The 17397-nt window shown below is 39.5% G+C and overlaps 3 protein-coding genes across 3 annotated transcripts in view; 1 reads left to right on the plus strand and 2 right to left on the minus strand.

The window, feature by feature from the left end:
• Positions 1-9867, plus strand: part of PKNH_0616600 (SICAvar, type I) — a gene marked incomplete at both ends in the record, with an annotated part of 20368 nt that extends 10501 nt beyond the window's left edge. The window contains 10 exons of the mRNA XM_039113637.1: positions 1966-2069; positions 2232-2807; positions 3045-3734; positions 3924-4452; positions 4624-4724; positions 4935-5561; positions 5716-6354; positions 7627-8352; positions 8534-9193; positions 9457-9867. Of these exons, the coding sequence (XP_038969541.1) occupies positions 1966-2069; positions 2232-2807; positions 3045-3734; positions 3924-4452; positions 4624-4724; positions 4935-5561; positions 5716-6354; positions 7627-8352; positions 8534-9193; positions 9457-9867 (5063 nt within the window). The remainder of the gene's footprint in view (positions 1-1965; positions 2070-2231; positions 2808-3044; positions 3735-3923; positions 4453-4623; positions 4725-4934; positions 5562-5715; positions 6355-7626; positions 8353-8533; positions 9194-9456) is intronic.
• A 1407-nt stretch (positions 9868-11274) lies between these two features.
• Positions 11275-13788, minus strand: PKNH_0616700 (conserved Plasmodium protein, unknown function; the record flags this gene model as incomplete). The annotated part of the gene is made up of 5 exons (XM_002261802.2): positions 11275-11517; positions 11732-12774; positions 12992-13184; positions 13310-13584; positions 13716-13788. The coding sequence occupies 5 exons, from the start codon at positions 13786-13788 to the stop codon at positions 11275-11277; spliced, it is 1827 nt and encodes a 608-aa protein (XP_002261838.2).
• Positions 13789-14219: 431 nt separating this feature from the next.
• On the minus strand, positions 14220-16477 carry PKNH_0616800 (ribosome maturation factor RimM, putative; the record flags this gene model as incomplete). The annotated part of the gene is made up of 2 exons (XM_002261803.2): positions 14220-14334; positions 14556-16477. 2 exons carry the CDS (start codon positions 16475-16477, stop codon positions 14220-14222), a joined length of 2037 nt encoding a protein of 678 aa, XP_002261839.2.
• Positions 16478-17397: the final 920 nt, after the last annotated feature.

The following is a 17397-nucleotide window of genomic DNA, read 5'->3' on the forward strand; positions in this document are numbered from 1 at the left end:
CCGGGTTTAGAATTTAGGGTTCAGGGTTTAGGAGTAGTGCTCCGGGTTTAGGAGTAGGGTTCCGGGTTTAGGAGTAGGGTTCCGGGTTTAGGAGTAGGGTTCCTGGTTTAGGAGTAGGGTTCGGAGTTTTAAGAGTAGGGTTCCGGGTTTTGGAGTAGGGTTCCGGGTTTAGGAGTAGGGTTCCGGGTTTAGGAGTAGGGTTCCGGGTTTAGGAGTAGGGTTCCGGGTTTAGAAGTAGGGTTCCGGGTTTAGGAGTAGGGTTCCGGGTTTAGAAGTAGGGTTCCGGGTTTAAGAGTAGGGTTCGGGGTTTAGGAGTAGGGTTCCGGGTTTAGGAGTAGGGTTCCGGGTTTACGAATAAGGTTCCAGGGTTTAGGAGTAGGGTTCCGGATTTAAGAGTAGGGTTCCGGGTTTAGGAGTGAGGTTCCGGGTTTAGGAGTAAGGTTACGGGTTCCGGGCTACGGGTTCCGGGTTTAGGATTAGGGTTCCGGGTTTAGGATTAGGGTTCAGGGTTTAGGGTGTAGGGTTCCGGGTTTAGGAGTAGGGTTCCGGGTTTAGGAGTACGGTTCCGGGTTCAGCGTTTAGGGTTCCGGGTTTAGGAGTAGGGTTCCGGGTTTAGGAGTAGGGTTCCGGGTTTAGGAGTAGGGTTCCGGGTTTAGGAGTAGGGTTCCGGGTTAGGAGTAGGGTTTCGGGTTTAGGAGTAGGGTTCCGGGTTTAGGAGTAGGGTTCCGGGTTTAGGAGTAGGGTTCCGGGTTTAGGAGTAATTTTCCATGGTTTAGGAATAAGGTTTTAGGGTATAGGAGTAACGTTTCAGGGTATAGGAGTAAAGTTTCAGGGTATAGGAATGAGGTTTCAGGGTTCAGGAGTAAGGTTTCGGGGTTAGCTTCAGTTACTTTAGGGGGGGGATAGGAAAAACTCCTCGCAGACAGAAACCGGATACTACATACTAACTGGATGGTATAAACCGTTTAGTATGAACCGGATGGTATGATCCCGATGGTATGAACTGGACGGCAGTAAGTAGATGGTGGAGACTGGATGGTGGGAACTGGATGGTATTAAGCGGACGGTGGGAACTGGATGGTGGGAACTGGATGGTGGGAACTGGATGGTGGGAACTGGATGGTGGGAACTGGATGGCAGGTACCCGATGGTGGGAACTAGATGGTGGGAACTAGATGGTGGGAACTAGATGGTGGGAACTAGATGGTGGGAACTGGATGGTATAAACCAGATGGTATGAACTGGATGGTAGGAACCGGATGGTATGAACTGGATGGTAGGAACTGGATGGTATGAAGCCGATGATATGAACCGGATGGTATGAACCGGATACTACACACTAACCTGATGGTATGAACCTGGATGGTATGAACCTGGATGGTATGAACCTGGATGGTATGAACCTGGATGGTATGAACTGGATGGTGGGAAATGGATGGTATGAACCGGATGGTATGAAACGGATGGTATGAACCGGATGGTATGAACCGGATAGTGTGAACCGGATGGTATGAACCGGATGGTATGAACCGGATGGTATGAACCGGATGATATGAACCGGATGGTATGAACCGGATGGTATGAACCGGATGGTATGAACCTGGATGGTAGAAACCGGATGGTAGGTACCGGATGGTGGGGATAGGATGGTTGGGACCGGATGGCACATAAAACCGCAAATTTAGAACAATCCCAAACGAAAAAAGAAAAAAAAAAGAAAGGAAAATATTTTTCATCGATTGTGAATGACATACATTTACTTAATCTACATAAGTACATACAACATACATACACACAACATACAACATACATACACACAACATACAACATACAACATACAACATACAACATACAACATACAACATACAACATACAACATACAACATACAACATACAACATACAACATACAACACACAGCACACTACATGTTGTTCATTTCCGCCCATCCCCATCCCATTTTACAGCTCAGGAGTGCATGAAAGACAGCAGCAAGGAATTTTGCGTGCGCCTAAAATGTGCAAAAGAACACTGGGAATTGAATGAAGGCCAGGGCGGCAACAACAACAGCGTAAGGAGGGGGAAAGACTGTACATATATACATACATATAGATTTATGTATATGTATATGTATATATGTATGTATATATATATGTATATATGTATATATATGTATATATATATATATATGTATGTATATATTTATATATGTCTACCTTCCTTTTCTATGTAGGATGAATTGTGGGGAAAACGCGTGAAGAATGAATTTGACAATCTCTTTACTCGGGGGACTGCTAGTAATGGTGGCACCCAAGGTGCTAAATGCGACAAGGACAAAGACTTAGATAGTGCAAATAAAGAAGCATGCAAACACATTACAGCTAAATTAGAAAATATATACACAACCACAGGTGGCAAACACCAATTATCTGATCAAATTGTACAATGTCTTTTGTTAAGAGCTTATGCTGAAAAATTAAATGAACGAGCAAAACAAGAAGGGTATTGTGACATACAACCCGGTATAAAAAGGGCATTCGAGTTTGCAAGCGCCATTAAAACAACTAATTGTAGGAATAATAAGTCCTGCATTGTTTGCAACCTAAACGACTATAACCAACTTGACAGTTGCCCCATTGGCAAAGATGCCACTGACAAAGTGAAGTCCAAAGTGGATGAATGGTTCAAGAACGATCAAACGAAGAGCACGAAAATGCAACAAACCTTGGCTGACTTCAATAAAGAAAATACCTTATGCAAACGTATACAATGTGCATCGAAGTGGTATGAGAACAAGGGGAGTGGACAGGTAAGTGGGCACACACACCACCTGCTTGGGTAGTAAGGAATGGCAGTTACATATATACATGTATACATATGCACTTACATATATATACATGTATATACATATATACACTTATATATGCACTTACATATATATACGTATGCGTATGTGTGTGTATATACATATATATATGTATGTATATATATGTATATGTATATATATGTATATATATATATATTAAACCACTGCCACCTTATACAGAACAAATTCTGGAATGAGCATGTGAAGAAATTATGGGAAGAATTAGCAGGAGCAATGACAACAGATGGCAAAAAGGAAAACCGAGAATGTGCTAAAGTGCCAGATACCAATGGTATCAATGGTACTAGTGGTCAAAGAGAAGCAACTCATTCTGAAAAGACGGCGTGCAATTATTTGCATGCCGGCTTAAGCAAGCTGTACAGCAAAGATGCGACGTCGGCCGCCGCGCCGGCGGCGGCGACGTCGACGACAGTCGACGACAACATCTTAAAGAACAACCCATCGTTTAGACAAACGATGGGTTGTTTTTTACTTCACGCTTATGCAAAAATAATGAAAGAAAAGGCAATTTGTAATATTGATAAAGGGATAACACAGGCATTTGAGTCATGGAATGTAAGTTCTAATGGTAATTGCAATGGCAAGGAACCTTGTGTTCCTTGCCATTGGAAAGAGACCGACTATGAGAATTGCTCCATTAACACAAGTGGCGCAGGCGCCACTGGCCACAGTGACAAGGTTGAGAACAAATTGAAGGACATCGTCCATGAGAAGGACGGCAAAATAGTGGCAATGGCAGCGGAAGTAAACAAAATAGAGAGTCTATGCAAACGCTTCCAATGTATATCTGAAAGATGGTTAAAACAGAAAAACGGAAAAAAGGACAAATCCTTGACAAATGAAGACTGGGTAAAGACATAACCGTTGATCACATACATACATATGTATACACATACATGTATATATATATACATATACATACATATATAGATATATGTACATATGTGTATGCATATAAACACATAGATGTACTTATGTGTATGTGTATGTGTATGTGTATGTATATGTATATATATATATATATTATTTCAATTTTAGAAGAAAGTGTGGGAAGGCGATGACGGTGTAAAGAATGAATTAAAGGAACTCTCTCAGAAGCTGAAAGGGAAGAATGACAGCCTTGATCAATACTGCAACGGTCTAGACGATAAAACTGGAAAGGATGCTTGCCTCCTTATAGCAGCAGGATTAAAGAACCTCTACGAAACTACGGGCAACGGTGACCCCATTGATGCATCGTTTAAAAGAACGATGCAATGTGTTTTATTAAATGCCATTGCAGATGAAATGAAGGAAAAACTTCCGTGTAAAGAGGAAAGGAGTGTACTGGAAGGGATAAATAAGGCTTTTGACAATAGTGGTGAAATTAAGAATAAAAGTAGCGGTTGCAATGATGTTAATAAATGTTTTACGTGTGAGAGGTTCAACGAATATAGAAGTTGCCAGATTAGAGAAAATAGCAGCACATTGAAAGTAACGATGTTAGAAGGCAAAGTAGATGACGTGCTCAAGAACGGTGCTAAGGAAGAAATGAAGAAAATTAAGGAGGTAGCTCTTAAGGAAATATGTAAGTAGACACCACTACAAAATTCTAATACCACCACCACAATAACTAATTCATCCAACTTCCATCCATCTGTCACCTTTCCACAACGGACAAAACAAACAAAAATAAAAACAAAACAGAACAAACAAAAACAATTTGTTCATTTTTTTTTTCCTTTTTGTATTTCTATAGGTAAACCTTGTACAAATAATGGGGAAACACTATGTAATCAACTAGATTGTATAAGAAAGAAGTGGGGACAAATTAGGAACCAGGGGGATGGAGCCAGCTGGGTAAGTAATACCAACTATGTACATATGTATACATACACATATATTTATATTCGTATGTATATGTATACATATACATGTATGTATGTATATATGTATGTATATGTATATATGTATGTACTTATGTATGTATATATGTATATATGTCTATGTGTATATATACATATATATATGTATTTGTATATGTATATATATATCTCGTTTTATGTTTAGGATGACATGAGGAGTGATTTTGAAAAGGAGTTAAAAGCACTGCTGACATACATGAAGGAGGAGACTAATCAGAACGCCGTTGCCCATCACTGCAGCGGTCATACTGCCGCCGGCTGGGAAGCCGGCGCTGCAAAAGAAGCTAATGAAACTGCTTGCAAGCTCATTGCAGCGGGGCTGCAACATATATCTAAAATTCAGCATGAATATAATGAGAGCGGTACGAAACCTGAGGAAAATAAAAACCCTTACGATAATCAAGAGTTTAAACAATTAGTTTCTTGTTTAATGTTAAAAGCCGTCGTACAAAAAATGAAAGAAGACAGCAAAATTTGTGACATACAACCGGGAATAGACGCCGCTTTTAAAGCGGCATCCCAAATTAAAAACGACCATTGCACGAATGATAAACCATGTATCGTCTGCGAAATAGGCCAGGACGATAAGGACAAACTTGACGGGTGCACAATTGGCAGTAGCTCAAAGGACAAAGTAAAGGACAAATTGAATGACTTGCTGAACAGTATGACAAATAAGCCCAACGTCGATTCCACCCTCAAGGAAGTACTTAAAACAGACCAACCCAACGGGGTACCCCTCTGTAGTCGTCTCGAATGTTTAGCATCTCGAGTAAACTTATCTGCTAGTAAGGTACGCAAGGAAGGACAAACATGCATATATGTACATATACATATATACACATGTATAGATGTACGTATGTATACGTATATATATATATATATATATATATATATATATATTATACCACCACCACCTTATACAGGACAACTTTTGGAAGGAGGATGGCGGCGAAGTCGCCAACTTATGGAAAGAATTGTCACAAGCAATAATAGAGGAAGGCAAAAACGGGAGCGGAACTGAATGTGGGACGATGGAAGATGGCATCAATGTTACTAGGGATGCCACCGAACCTGAGAAGAAGGCATGCCAATATCTTACAGCAGGTTTCAACAAACTCAAGCAGAGTTCACATTCCAACGACAGTAGCTACACCATTCTTACCAACCCACTGTTAAGACAAACAGTGGGTTGTTTCCTTCTTAAAGAATATGCAAAAAAAATGCAAAATCAATCCAAATGTGTTATCACTTCCGGTTTAAAGAAAGCTTTTGATTCATGGAATCCAACTTCTAATGTTAATTGCACGAACGGTAGTTCGTGCATTGAATGTGAATGGGATGATAACGAATATGACAAGTGCCAAATTACCACAAATGACAAAACTGAGATTGCAAAAACCAAAGTTCAAGGCATGGTGGAGGGTGGCACAACTCTAACTACCACCATGAAGGACATAAACACAACCGAGTCCTTATGTCAACAACTTCAATGCGCCGGACCCAAATGGTTCAAAAACAACCAAGAGAAAAATGGTGGTGGTACCCCTACTAACAAGACTTGGGTAAGTACTACCACAACCAATACAACCACCACAACACTGATGGGGTAGAGAAAAAAAAAAAGAAATTCACATTCCGAGTGTTGGAATGATGTTGCTGTGGTGTTGGAATGATGTTGTTGTGGTGTTGGAATGATGTTGTTGTGGTGTTGGAATGATGTTGTTGTGGTATTGGAATGATGTTGTTGTGGTGTTGGAATGATGTTGTTTGGGGTGTTGGAATGATGTTGTTGGGGTGTTGGAATGATGTTGTTTGGGGTGTTGGAATGATGTTGTTTGGGGTGTTGGAATGATGTTGTTTGGGGTGTTGGAATGATGTTGTTGTGGTGTTGGAATGATGTTGTTGTGGTGTTGGAATGATGTTGTTTGGGGTGTTGGAATGATGTTGTTTGGGGTGTTGGAATGATGTTGTTGTGGTGTTGGAATGATGTTGTTTGGGTTGTTGGAATGATGTTGTTGTGGTGTTGGAATGATGTTGTTGTGGTGTTGGAATGATGTTGTTGGGGTGTTGGAATGATGTTGTTGGGGTGTTGGAATGATGTTGTTGGGGTGTTGGAATGATGTTGTTGGGGTGTTGGAATGATGTTGTTGGGGTGTTGGAATGATGTTGTTTGGGGTGTTGGAATGATGTTGTTTGGGGTGTTGGAATGATGTTGTTGTGGTGTTGGAATGATGTTGTTGTGGTGTTGAAATGATGTTGTTTGGGTTGTTGGAATGATGTTGTTGTGGTGTTGGAATGATGTTGTTGTGGTGTTGGAATGATGTTGTTGTGGTGTTGGAATGATGTTGTTGTGGTGTTGGAATGATGTTGTTGGGGTGTTGGAATGATGTTGTTGGGGTGTTGGAATGATGTTGTTGGGGTGTTGGAATGATGTTGTTGGGGTGTTGGAATGATGTTGTTGGGGTGTTGGAATGATGTTGTTGGGGTGTTGGAATGATGTTGTTGGGGTGTTGGAATGATGTTGTTGGGGTGTTGGAATGATGTTGTTGGGGTGTTGGAATGATGTTGTTGGGTTGTTGGAATAAAGGTTGTATGGGTGATAGAATAATGTTGTAGGGGTGTTAGAATAAGGTTTAAGGGTATAAGAGTGAGGTTTTAGGGGTATTAGAATAAGGTTTTAGGGTATAGGAATAAGCTTTCAGGGGTCAGCTTTAGCTGCTTTAGGGGGGGAGAGTAAAGACTCCTCGCAGACAGTGACCGGATACTACACAGTAACCGGATACTACATAACCTACCAACTACATATATATAACTTTTTTTTTTTTTTTTTACAGTGTGACTTTTGGGATACGGCTGTAAAAAACGAACTGAAGACGATGTTCGACAACATCGCACAGAATGGACAGAACAACAAGGATTTTGCATGTAAAGATTTTGGTGATGGTAATGAAAATAGTGTTGAAAGAAAAGCTTGTAATCATATCGCGGCGGGACTAAAACATATTTTTGAGGTTCAAGGTGGCGCCAACGGCGGCACCCCGAATTCAACTTTTCAGGCTGATGATAAGTTCTTTAAACAAACTATGATGTGCGCAGCACTTAATCTTTACGCAACTAAAATAAGGGACGCAACGGAGAATATTTGTCCAATTGATGAGGAAAAAATAAATGAAATGTTCACTAAATGGAATGCGAACCATAATTCTTTGTCTTCGACTTCGCCTCCATGTAATGGAGGTGGTAGTACTAATGTTTGTTTTAAATGCACAAGACAACCAAATTTTAATGGTTGCAAACTAAGTGTTGACACCACTTTGGTGGATGAAACAAATGGAAGTTGCTCTTTTAACGAAGACAAAAAGGACGTCCAAACTCAAATGAAAGAACTCCTCAACAACGAAGACCAATCCAACACCAACTCCATTAAATCCAAAATAAATTCCACCTTAACTACTATCACTGAAATGACCTCTTCTTTCTGTACTCAACTCCAATGCGCAGCAAAGAAATGGAAATCGTCCAAAAATGGCAAAAATGGCCCAATTGGAACACCATCATGGGTAAGGATGGAAAACTACATATATATATACATACATACGTATATATATATTTATATATGTATATATGTATGCATGTATATATATGTATATATGCATATGTATATATGTATATATGTATATGTATATATATATATGTATATATATATATTTTTTTCGTTTTCTTCTTTTGTTCTATGTTTAGGTTGAAATGAAGTCTGAAATTGATGAGGAATTAAAGAAACTTCTAGGACATATGTTGCAGGCAGATAAACAGAAAGAAGTTGAACAATACTGCAAGAATGACACTGAATGGAATGCAATTGGCCATAAGCAAGGCAAAACAAATAAAGCAGCTTGTTTACTTTTTGCTTCAGGATTGCAGCACATTTATACTCATGATAATGGCCGTGCTAACGGCCGTGTTAACGGCCCATCGTTTGGACAAACGATGGGTTGTTTATTTCTTAAAGAATATGCAAAACAATTGCAAAAAATGGCAAATGAGAAAAAACAAGGACATAGTTGGGTACATCCCAAATGTGACATAAAGGAGGGGATTGATCACGCTTTTGGTAAAAGTAAAGACATTATGAAGAGTGTATTACCTCAATGCAGCAAAGATACTAATGGTAATAATTCTTGTTTTGTGTGCACACAAAACAACGATTATGGAACTTGCAAAATTGGCATTGACAGTGTAAAGGACAATGTGGAACCACTGCTCAAAAAGAAGAGCGACTTAATGGAAAAAACATTAGAGAATACAGTCTGTCCCATCCTTCTTACGGATCTCCTTACCCCTTTTCTTCCTTTGGCTCCTGTCTCTATTGGTCTTTCTGCTATGGCTTATTACCTTTGGAAGGTAAGATAAAAAAAAATAATTTTTTTTTTAATGGACAAAATTAATTGTTAAAAAAAAAAAAAATTCTTAATGGTTAAAAGAAAAAAAAAAATTTTTTAATGGTTAAAAGGAAAAAAAAAAAATTTTTTAATGCTTAAAAAGAAAAAAAAAAATTTTTAATGGTTAAAAAAAATAAAATTAAATGTGTAAAAAGAACATTTCACAATCTTCTTAGCAAAAATATCCTCTCATTTTTTTTTTTTTTTTTTTTTTTTTTTTTGTAGTATTTTGGTCCTCTTGGTAAAGGAGGACCACGTTTCAGAAGATCTCCTGAAATTCCTGGTTCATCGGTACAGGAACAAGTCCTCGATCATGCGCAGCAAGATAGTTCACATGAATATCGATTAGTGAAAGAACGAAAACCTCGTTCTGCTCCAACAAGAACAAAACGTTCTGGTGGTGTGAATCGTCGCACGATTATTGAAATTCATTTTGAAGTGTTGGATGAATGTCAAAAAGGCGACACACAATTGAACCAGAAGGATTTTCTGGAACTTTTGGTTCAAGAGTTCATGGGATCCGAATTTATGGAAGAAGAACAGGTTCCTAAGGAAGAAGTTCTTATGGAAGATGTTCCTATGGAAAATGTTCCAATGGAAGGTGTTCCAAGTTTAGCTTCCGGGTTTATGGTTTAGGGTTGAGTGTTCATGTTGTAGGGTTTAGGGTTTATGGTTTCAGGGTTTAAGTCTTAGCGTTAACGGTTCAGGGTTTAGGGTTAACGGTTTAGGTTTTAGGGTTCAGGGTTTAGGGTTAACGGTTTAGGTTTTAGGGTTCAGGGTTTAAGGTTCATAGGGTTTAGGGTTCAGCGTTCAGGATTTAGGGTTCAGGTTTAGGGTTCAGGTTTAGGGTTCAGGGTTTAGGGTTTAATGTATAGGGCTTAGATTTTAGGTTTCAATGTTCAGGGTTTAGGATTTAGGGTTTAGGGTTCTGGGTTTAGGGTTCAAGATTAAAGATATAAATTAAAAATTTCAGTCTGTGAAAATTAAGACGTTTTTTTGAAAAGTGTGAAATGAATGAAAACCTTCATTCATAATGTGTAATATTTAGATCATTTCATTATATAGAACAGACACACACACATATATATATTTTGACATATAGTGTCGTGATAAGGGAAAAATATATATGCTTGGAGTGTAAAATATTTAGGGAAAATGAAATATTGGTTTCATACCCTTTTTGTCTTTTTTTTTTTTTTTGTGATAAACAGACATAATAAGGAGTTTGAATATTCCTGTTATTTCTTAATTTTTTTTAAACTTCTTTTATTATTTTTTATTTTTTCTCCTTTTTTTCTTTTGTCCTTTTTTTTTTTTTTCCTTTTTATTTGTTCTTGAGGAAGAAAAAAAAAAAAGAATCATCCCGTAAAACATCTGAATACCAGGCCATATATTGCTGTTCTTACACCTTGACACATGGAAACTTTGAACCCGGAATCCTAAAACTTTACTTTTGCTCTTATATTTTTTTTCCTCTTTTTTTTTTTTTCTTTTTTCTTCCTTTTTTCTTATTCTCTTAAAATTTCTTTTTTTGTTGTTGTTGTTGTTCCTGTGTTTGTGATATAATTTTGATTATTTTATTTATTATTCTTTTTTATTATTTATTATTATTATTATTTTTTTAAATATCCTTCTGATATAGCTAGCCAAGTATGCAAGCGAAGGACACTTCCGTTCTATTTCTCGATTCATTTTTCGACTATCGGTAAGTTACGCATCCGCTGGTTGGTTGGATGCGTTAATCCGGTTTATCGGTTGGGACATTTGGCTGTTGGTTCATTTGACGCTTACGCACATTTGCGCGGGGATGCACCCTTCACGCCACCCCACTTGCGAAAAACGGTAAAATTAAAAATGGAAAAAATGAAGTTCTCGAGCAGCACAGTACCAGAAAGGGTAGGGTTACCTCGATTCCTGTTACCTAAGCGTAGGTAGAAACAGAGGGTGAAATTTTTCTGTGCATGCATGGGAAACGTGGAGAATGTCACCATCTTCGAACACACCTTGCATACTTCGCATGTCTTGACCATCCTTAAAAAAAAGCTATAACTGTAGCGTAAGTATGTTTGGCTCAATTGACTTCACCTGGTTGGGGAATACCGTAATTTTCCGCACAGGTGTTCTTCCTTGGGGACCTATTTTCTTTTTGTAAATATAGTAGCAAATAAGGATGCTTACCAAAATGGGGATGAAAATACACATGTATAGAGTGTACAGCCCCCGATAACCCAGAAGGCACATATCGCATTCGTCCCTGTGTTCCAACTTGTCAAAGTTGATGATGTCCTGGGGGAAAAAAAATATATATATATATATATATATATATATATAACAATGTTGAAGAACTTATTCAGGGGGTAGTAAGGCTATGGCCGGTCGCAGTACAAGTTGTTATGAAATCTTGGGGATAAGACGCAATTAGGAAATGGCATCGGGGATGGATAAAATTTTCCCCTCCCATTGTGTTGCTTCTCTGCCAGTACAGACTTTCCCCCCTTACATCTCGCTCAAAGAGAAGGACGACCTCATACAGCTGCTGTGTGACGTTCATAATGCGCTCAGCAATTTTCTCCGAAGATATTTGATTCTTGTTATCCTGCGACTTATCAATAGACAAGTAGAGGAGCTTCTTGTTTGGTTTTAAGAAGTCTAAAATTTTGAATAAAATGTAGGTGCTAAGCCCCCTGGAAAAGAAGCCTTGAAAAATGGGGGGCTGCGATTCTTTGGTGTATATGCAAGAACCCATTATTTTGATTCTCTCTTTGTTGGAATCCAAATTGGCCAGAGAAATATCCTCTGGAAAAACAAAATTGTGGATTTGTTCCAGTAAAACTTCCACATACGTATCAGCATCGACGAGCAGAATGAGACTCAATGTAATGTCTTCATCAGGAGGCAAAACCCCTTTTGCTATATCGATATTCTGTGAGTACAGAGCTTCAAATTTGACACCAGATTGACCAGAGGAGGCTTCTGTTGAGGAAGACAAAACGGATTCATATATGATGGCCTTATATATAAAGTCAGAATCATAGTAGTACATCTGTTTTGTATGACTTCCTATATTGTATTGCTTTAAAATTCGTATTAATATAATTCCCTCATTTATTTTTAAATCATGCTTGTAGACCCCTTCGACTAAGGGGTAGAAAATGTTCTCCATGTTGTAGCCTCTCGATTTCATCGTCCCCTTTTTCGTTCGTATGTAAATAGGTACTACTTCTATATAGTGGAAGTACTCAAAGTGTTCAAGAACTTGATAAAATGGAAACAGATTTAAGAAAATGAAGAAATTTCCAAGCACTTTCTTTCCATACCTCTTTTTTAAATAAATCTCGTCGTGCATTTCCAGGATATTTTCTTCGTTCATTGAAATGAAGTCAAATTTGTCCATCACTTTCAGGAATAGATTTATCTCCTTTCTGTACATATTGGCTACAGTAATGTTGTGCTCGCTTATTTGCAACGTGAAGAAGTTAAAAAAGTTCAGAGTCTTCCATAGGGCCTGCCGTATTTCCTGCATGTACATTTTGGTACTTATATCTGTGAGGGGGAGTGGTAGTATATGTGAGGATATTATGTGCATAATCCATGTCAGTAGGCCATGTAATCCACGTGAGGAAGTCATATAAGGGGAAAGCAGTTCCCCTCCTATGGGTAACGCATATCTCTGCTCGGTCTACTGAAGGATTGCGAGCCAGAAAGCCCGATGAGAGAGGGTACCTACCCCCCCCACAGTGGACGGCCTATCCCTTCTCACCCGCCTCCTCCAACAAGAAAGGCACAATGGTCATGTGCAGACTGATCTCCTCGACGGAGAGAACTGCATTTGTGCATATGTCTAGCTCCAGATTGGACACGCGGTTGAACGTAAAGTCAGACAGCCGCAGCTCATTGTACATTTCTAGAAGACCCATGTCGTAGTTCCTCATGTTCGCCTCGATTTCGGCCGCCTGGGTGAGAGGAAGTACATGGGGCAATGGGTGCACAAGTGGGTGGTACACGGGGCGGAGCATCCGTTTGGTCCACCTCCAGGGAGTGCTCACTCCATCCGCGCCTCTGACGCTCGAAGAATTACCGCAGATAACAACAAATCCGTGAGATCTAATTCGAAGAACAACCACAAGTTTCTATCCGCCTTCCTCTCCTGCAACCGCAGCAAGTTATTCTTCACCAGGAATATCGTCTTCCTGTATTTATCATCTTCATGTGACTCGAACGCCTCTTGCGTTAGTGTGCACCGCAATGCGTTGTACAGGTAGAATAAAGCGAAGTTCGAGAATCCCTTGGATTCATCCATCACGCCGTAGTGCCGCATGGTATGCCTGATTCTATCTACGGAGAGGAGTTCCTCTTTATGGGTGGTGGAGGAAAAGGCGTCCGTGGGTGTACAACTGGCGAGGTGAAGTGTTTCCCATTTTTGCCCTCTTTCGCACACAAATGAATTAGTAACAATATGGTCACGGTTTACCCGTCTAACATACCACTGCTAATTCTCTTTGTAAAGAAAAGGAAAACCAAAAGGGAGACATACACCAAGTAAAGTTCTTTCATCATTTCGCGCGTTGGGTCGATGGGGATTATCTACCTCCCCGTATCAGTAGGGAAAATTGCCCACACATATGTAAGGCAGGTTTAGAAGCGGGGGGTATAAGACAAATGCCGCATGCACTGGGCCGCGGAGGGAAGAAGGCAAGAAAAATAGGAAAAAAAAAAAAATAATAAATTAAAATAAAAAAAAAAAAAGGTAATCTACATAAGCAGAACAACATAGTGAAACATCCGTTTGGCGTTGCTCCTTCGAGCCAAGTTCACTTCAAAAAAAAAAAAAAAAAAAAAAAAAAGGACAAATCCGCACATGACTAAATTCCCATGGGGCGCTGTTGCCCTTCCGTCCACAAAAGCGTGCAAACAGAGGGGGTCGTCCCTATATATACCACATCCCGAAAAAGTAAAAGCGAAACTGCATCTCATACTACACGTTACTCCTAAGTCTTCTTCTGGTCATCCAACAAAAAAATGGTTGATATGTCGAGGTACATTTGCTTCAGTTCGTAGTTTACGGATCTTATCGTTTTTTCCTTCACGATGGGGATGAAGAAGCTGGGTAGGTGGTGAGGGAAATGAACGAAGCAGGAATGGAGGATGTAGGAAGGGTGTAAATGATGGAACATATAAGTTTGTAGAGAGGAAAAAAATTAACGTACACAGGGGAATATACTCAAAAGGGGGGAAAGGACTATAAACGTTCCCTTCTGTGAAGAAAAATTATGATTATCTTTGCGAAGACATACTGGCTGGGTTGCGATTCTCTCATAACTTACTAGTCGATAGGCTTTATCTTGGAAACCATGTTCTTGTCCACTTCATATAAATTTTCCTTGGGGGAGTTCACCTGGGATGCGTTAAAAAGCAGTTCCTCATCCGTGGGGAAGTGAGAATTTTCGTGTTCGGTCGCCTCCCGCAAATCTTCGTACACATTTTCACAGAAATCACACTTATAAATCTTTTTGTACGAGCATCCTTCGAAGTTATCAAGCGAATCGTAGTAGTTCTTGTCCCCCTTTACCGGTTCGTCGCTTAAGGTGTGATCGCGCTCGTTCAAGACGTGGTCGTGTTGGTTGTCGCCACTGTAGTCGTCGTGCTTCTCCCCGAGTGGTTCATCCTTTAAGGCATCACTCGGCTGACCCGTGACGGAAAAGCCTTTCCGGTTGATGAGCACTCTTATGAGTTTTTCCCCCTCCCCTGTGGGAAAGGATGAGCCCCCCGATCGCATGGTGTACATGCGTGCAGCAGATATGATGTGGAAAACCTTCTGCAGAGAAATCTCCTTCTTTATCTGAATTTTTATCAAATCGTCTGCAATACTTTGTGTGGATTTTTTAGATATATAATCATACTTGGAAACAAAGGAGAGGACTTTCCCTATACAGGTATTCGTGAGGTCGTTGAAAATGTATATGTCAAAGTTCAGTAGGTCAGTAGATATGTACTGGTTTTCACCTAAGTCTGGAAAATTTCTTTTATCATCACATATTAGACAAGACTTTAATTTAAGTGCATCTGTCCTTGAATTTATTCCTTCAATTTTGACGTATAGAAATCCTACCTTTAAGGATTCCTTCACATCTGTCACTTTAATTGGCAAAGGGTATGGGTATGTATTCATAAATAAATACCTGTACATATTTTTCTTGAATCTAATATCGTTAAATGTTGTGAAGCTCACTACCTTTAACCACCCTCGTAGTCCATGCACTCCTACAATTTCTCCTATCACTGTGAACTCGTTCATTATGGATACATTCCTACTACTGTGGTTACTATTTCTGTAATTCTCACCCATTTGGTTACTGCTTTTACTACCCACTGGTAAGGTACTCTCTTCTTTTTTCTTGTCTATCGTTAAATCCAGCTCGTTGGGCCTATTCTTATCCGCATAATAATTACTGAAAAAGAATTCTGGCAAATTGGCGTGCTCATTTTGTGCGCCTTTTCTCAAACGACCTGTAAGGACATCATCTTCAGATTCAATAAATGTGATGGGAGGAAATTCCCTGTGGAGCAGTCCCTTTGGATGCAAATGATCTCCATTGTTGCTATTTTTCAATTCACCTTGTTCCGTTTTTTTTTTTATGTAACCTGCTTTGGAGTACTTGCTCCTTTTATAATACTTGGTGTCGGTTAGGAAAATCCTCTCGCATTCTTCTTCCGCCTTCTGCTGAGCCGATTCTAACGGTTTGTTTGTTTCATTCGGAAGGTTCTCATTCATGCATTCGCCTGTTGATTTTTTGTGGTCTTCATCATCGGTATCACATTGTCCATTAGATGAGAACACTTGCATGGAAGGGGCAAGGTGGTACCTTCTTCGGATGTGATTTACGTGGTGCCTATTCGGACGAGCTGTCTGATCATTTTGGTTCCTTTCACCTATATGTGCACTTACACGAAAAAATAGGAAGGAGATTCTTTTCCCTACCCAGTTGCTCCGATCGCTTTGGTAATGGGGACCATATCTTTGCACTGAAAATTCATTTTTCTTACGTCTCACGGTGAGTATTCTGCGGAGGGGGATATACTTTCCCGCGGGCTTCTTAACGATGCTATTGGGAATAACGTATTCTGTGCAGGCGTATGCACTTTTCCCTGCGGCTCCTTTGCATGTGGTGGGAAACCAACATCTGGCTACCTCCGTCAGTGTCAGAATTGCGATCACCTTCTTCAGCCTTGACAAGCATCTTTTCATTTATATATTTCGCGTTAATGGCAAAAGTGAAGGAGAGGGTGTATCACTGTAACAAGGACCCTTCTGTTGACCCTGCGCAAGAAGTCATTCATACTGTACAACGACAACAGCTGCAATATTCCTACCATCTGAACGTGTTATGGTGGAACATGCTACATTCGTAACTCCTTCGGTGTGATATATATATATATATATATTTTTTTTTTTCTTCTTCTCTGTACTTAAATTGGGTTTGCACTTGGTAGGGGCATACACAGAGTAGGGGTAAAAATCTCAAGGAGGGTACCCAATTGAGTTCTCTATCGTCAAGGTTTCTTAATGAATTACCAATAGGTAGCTTCACCCCTCCTCCATTTCATCATATCCAAATATATCTCCCAACGGCCAACAGGTAAGGTTTCAAATGAACAGATAACGCGGAAAATAATTCACCAATCCAAATGGGTAATAAATGGTCCGTTTTTTCTTTTCTCATTAGTTACAAGAAAATTTAGTTTTTTTCCTTTAACTGAGAAGGTCCGAATTAATTTCGCTACTAAACTGTAAAGCGTGACGGAGTGCATTTGTTCGAAGTGAGTGTGCCGGAAAGAGCAAGCCTCTTTCGTCTTAAGAATAACGTGTTCTTTGATCATTCGCATGTTTCGTTAATTGGCCTTATGTGTGTACGACTTAGCCGGTGAACTGAAATGCCCAAATGGTCTACGTGAAGAAGAGTCACTAATTCCATATATCCTATGCAGACAAACGGAACACACATTCTACAGAACTTGAAGTGTCGCATAGCCGAACGGTAAATCCTTCTTTAAAGTAAAAGGGAAACCATGTTGGTAAAAAAAAAAAAAAAGAAAAAAAAAAAAAAATGATCTATGCGAAGTGTACAGAGTCCAGATACAAATGCTGTTCTTGTGTGGTGAATAAAA

Source organism: Plasmodium knowlesi (genome assembly GCF_000006355.2).
Source record: "Plasmodium knowlesi strain H genome assembly, chromosome: 6".
In the NCBI taxonomy this organism is placed as follows: domain Eukaryota; phylum Apicomplexa; class Aconoidasida; order Haemosporida; family Plasmodiidae; genus Plasmodium; species Plasmodium knowlesi.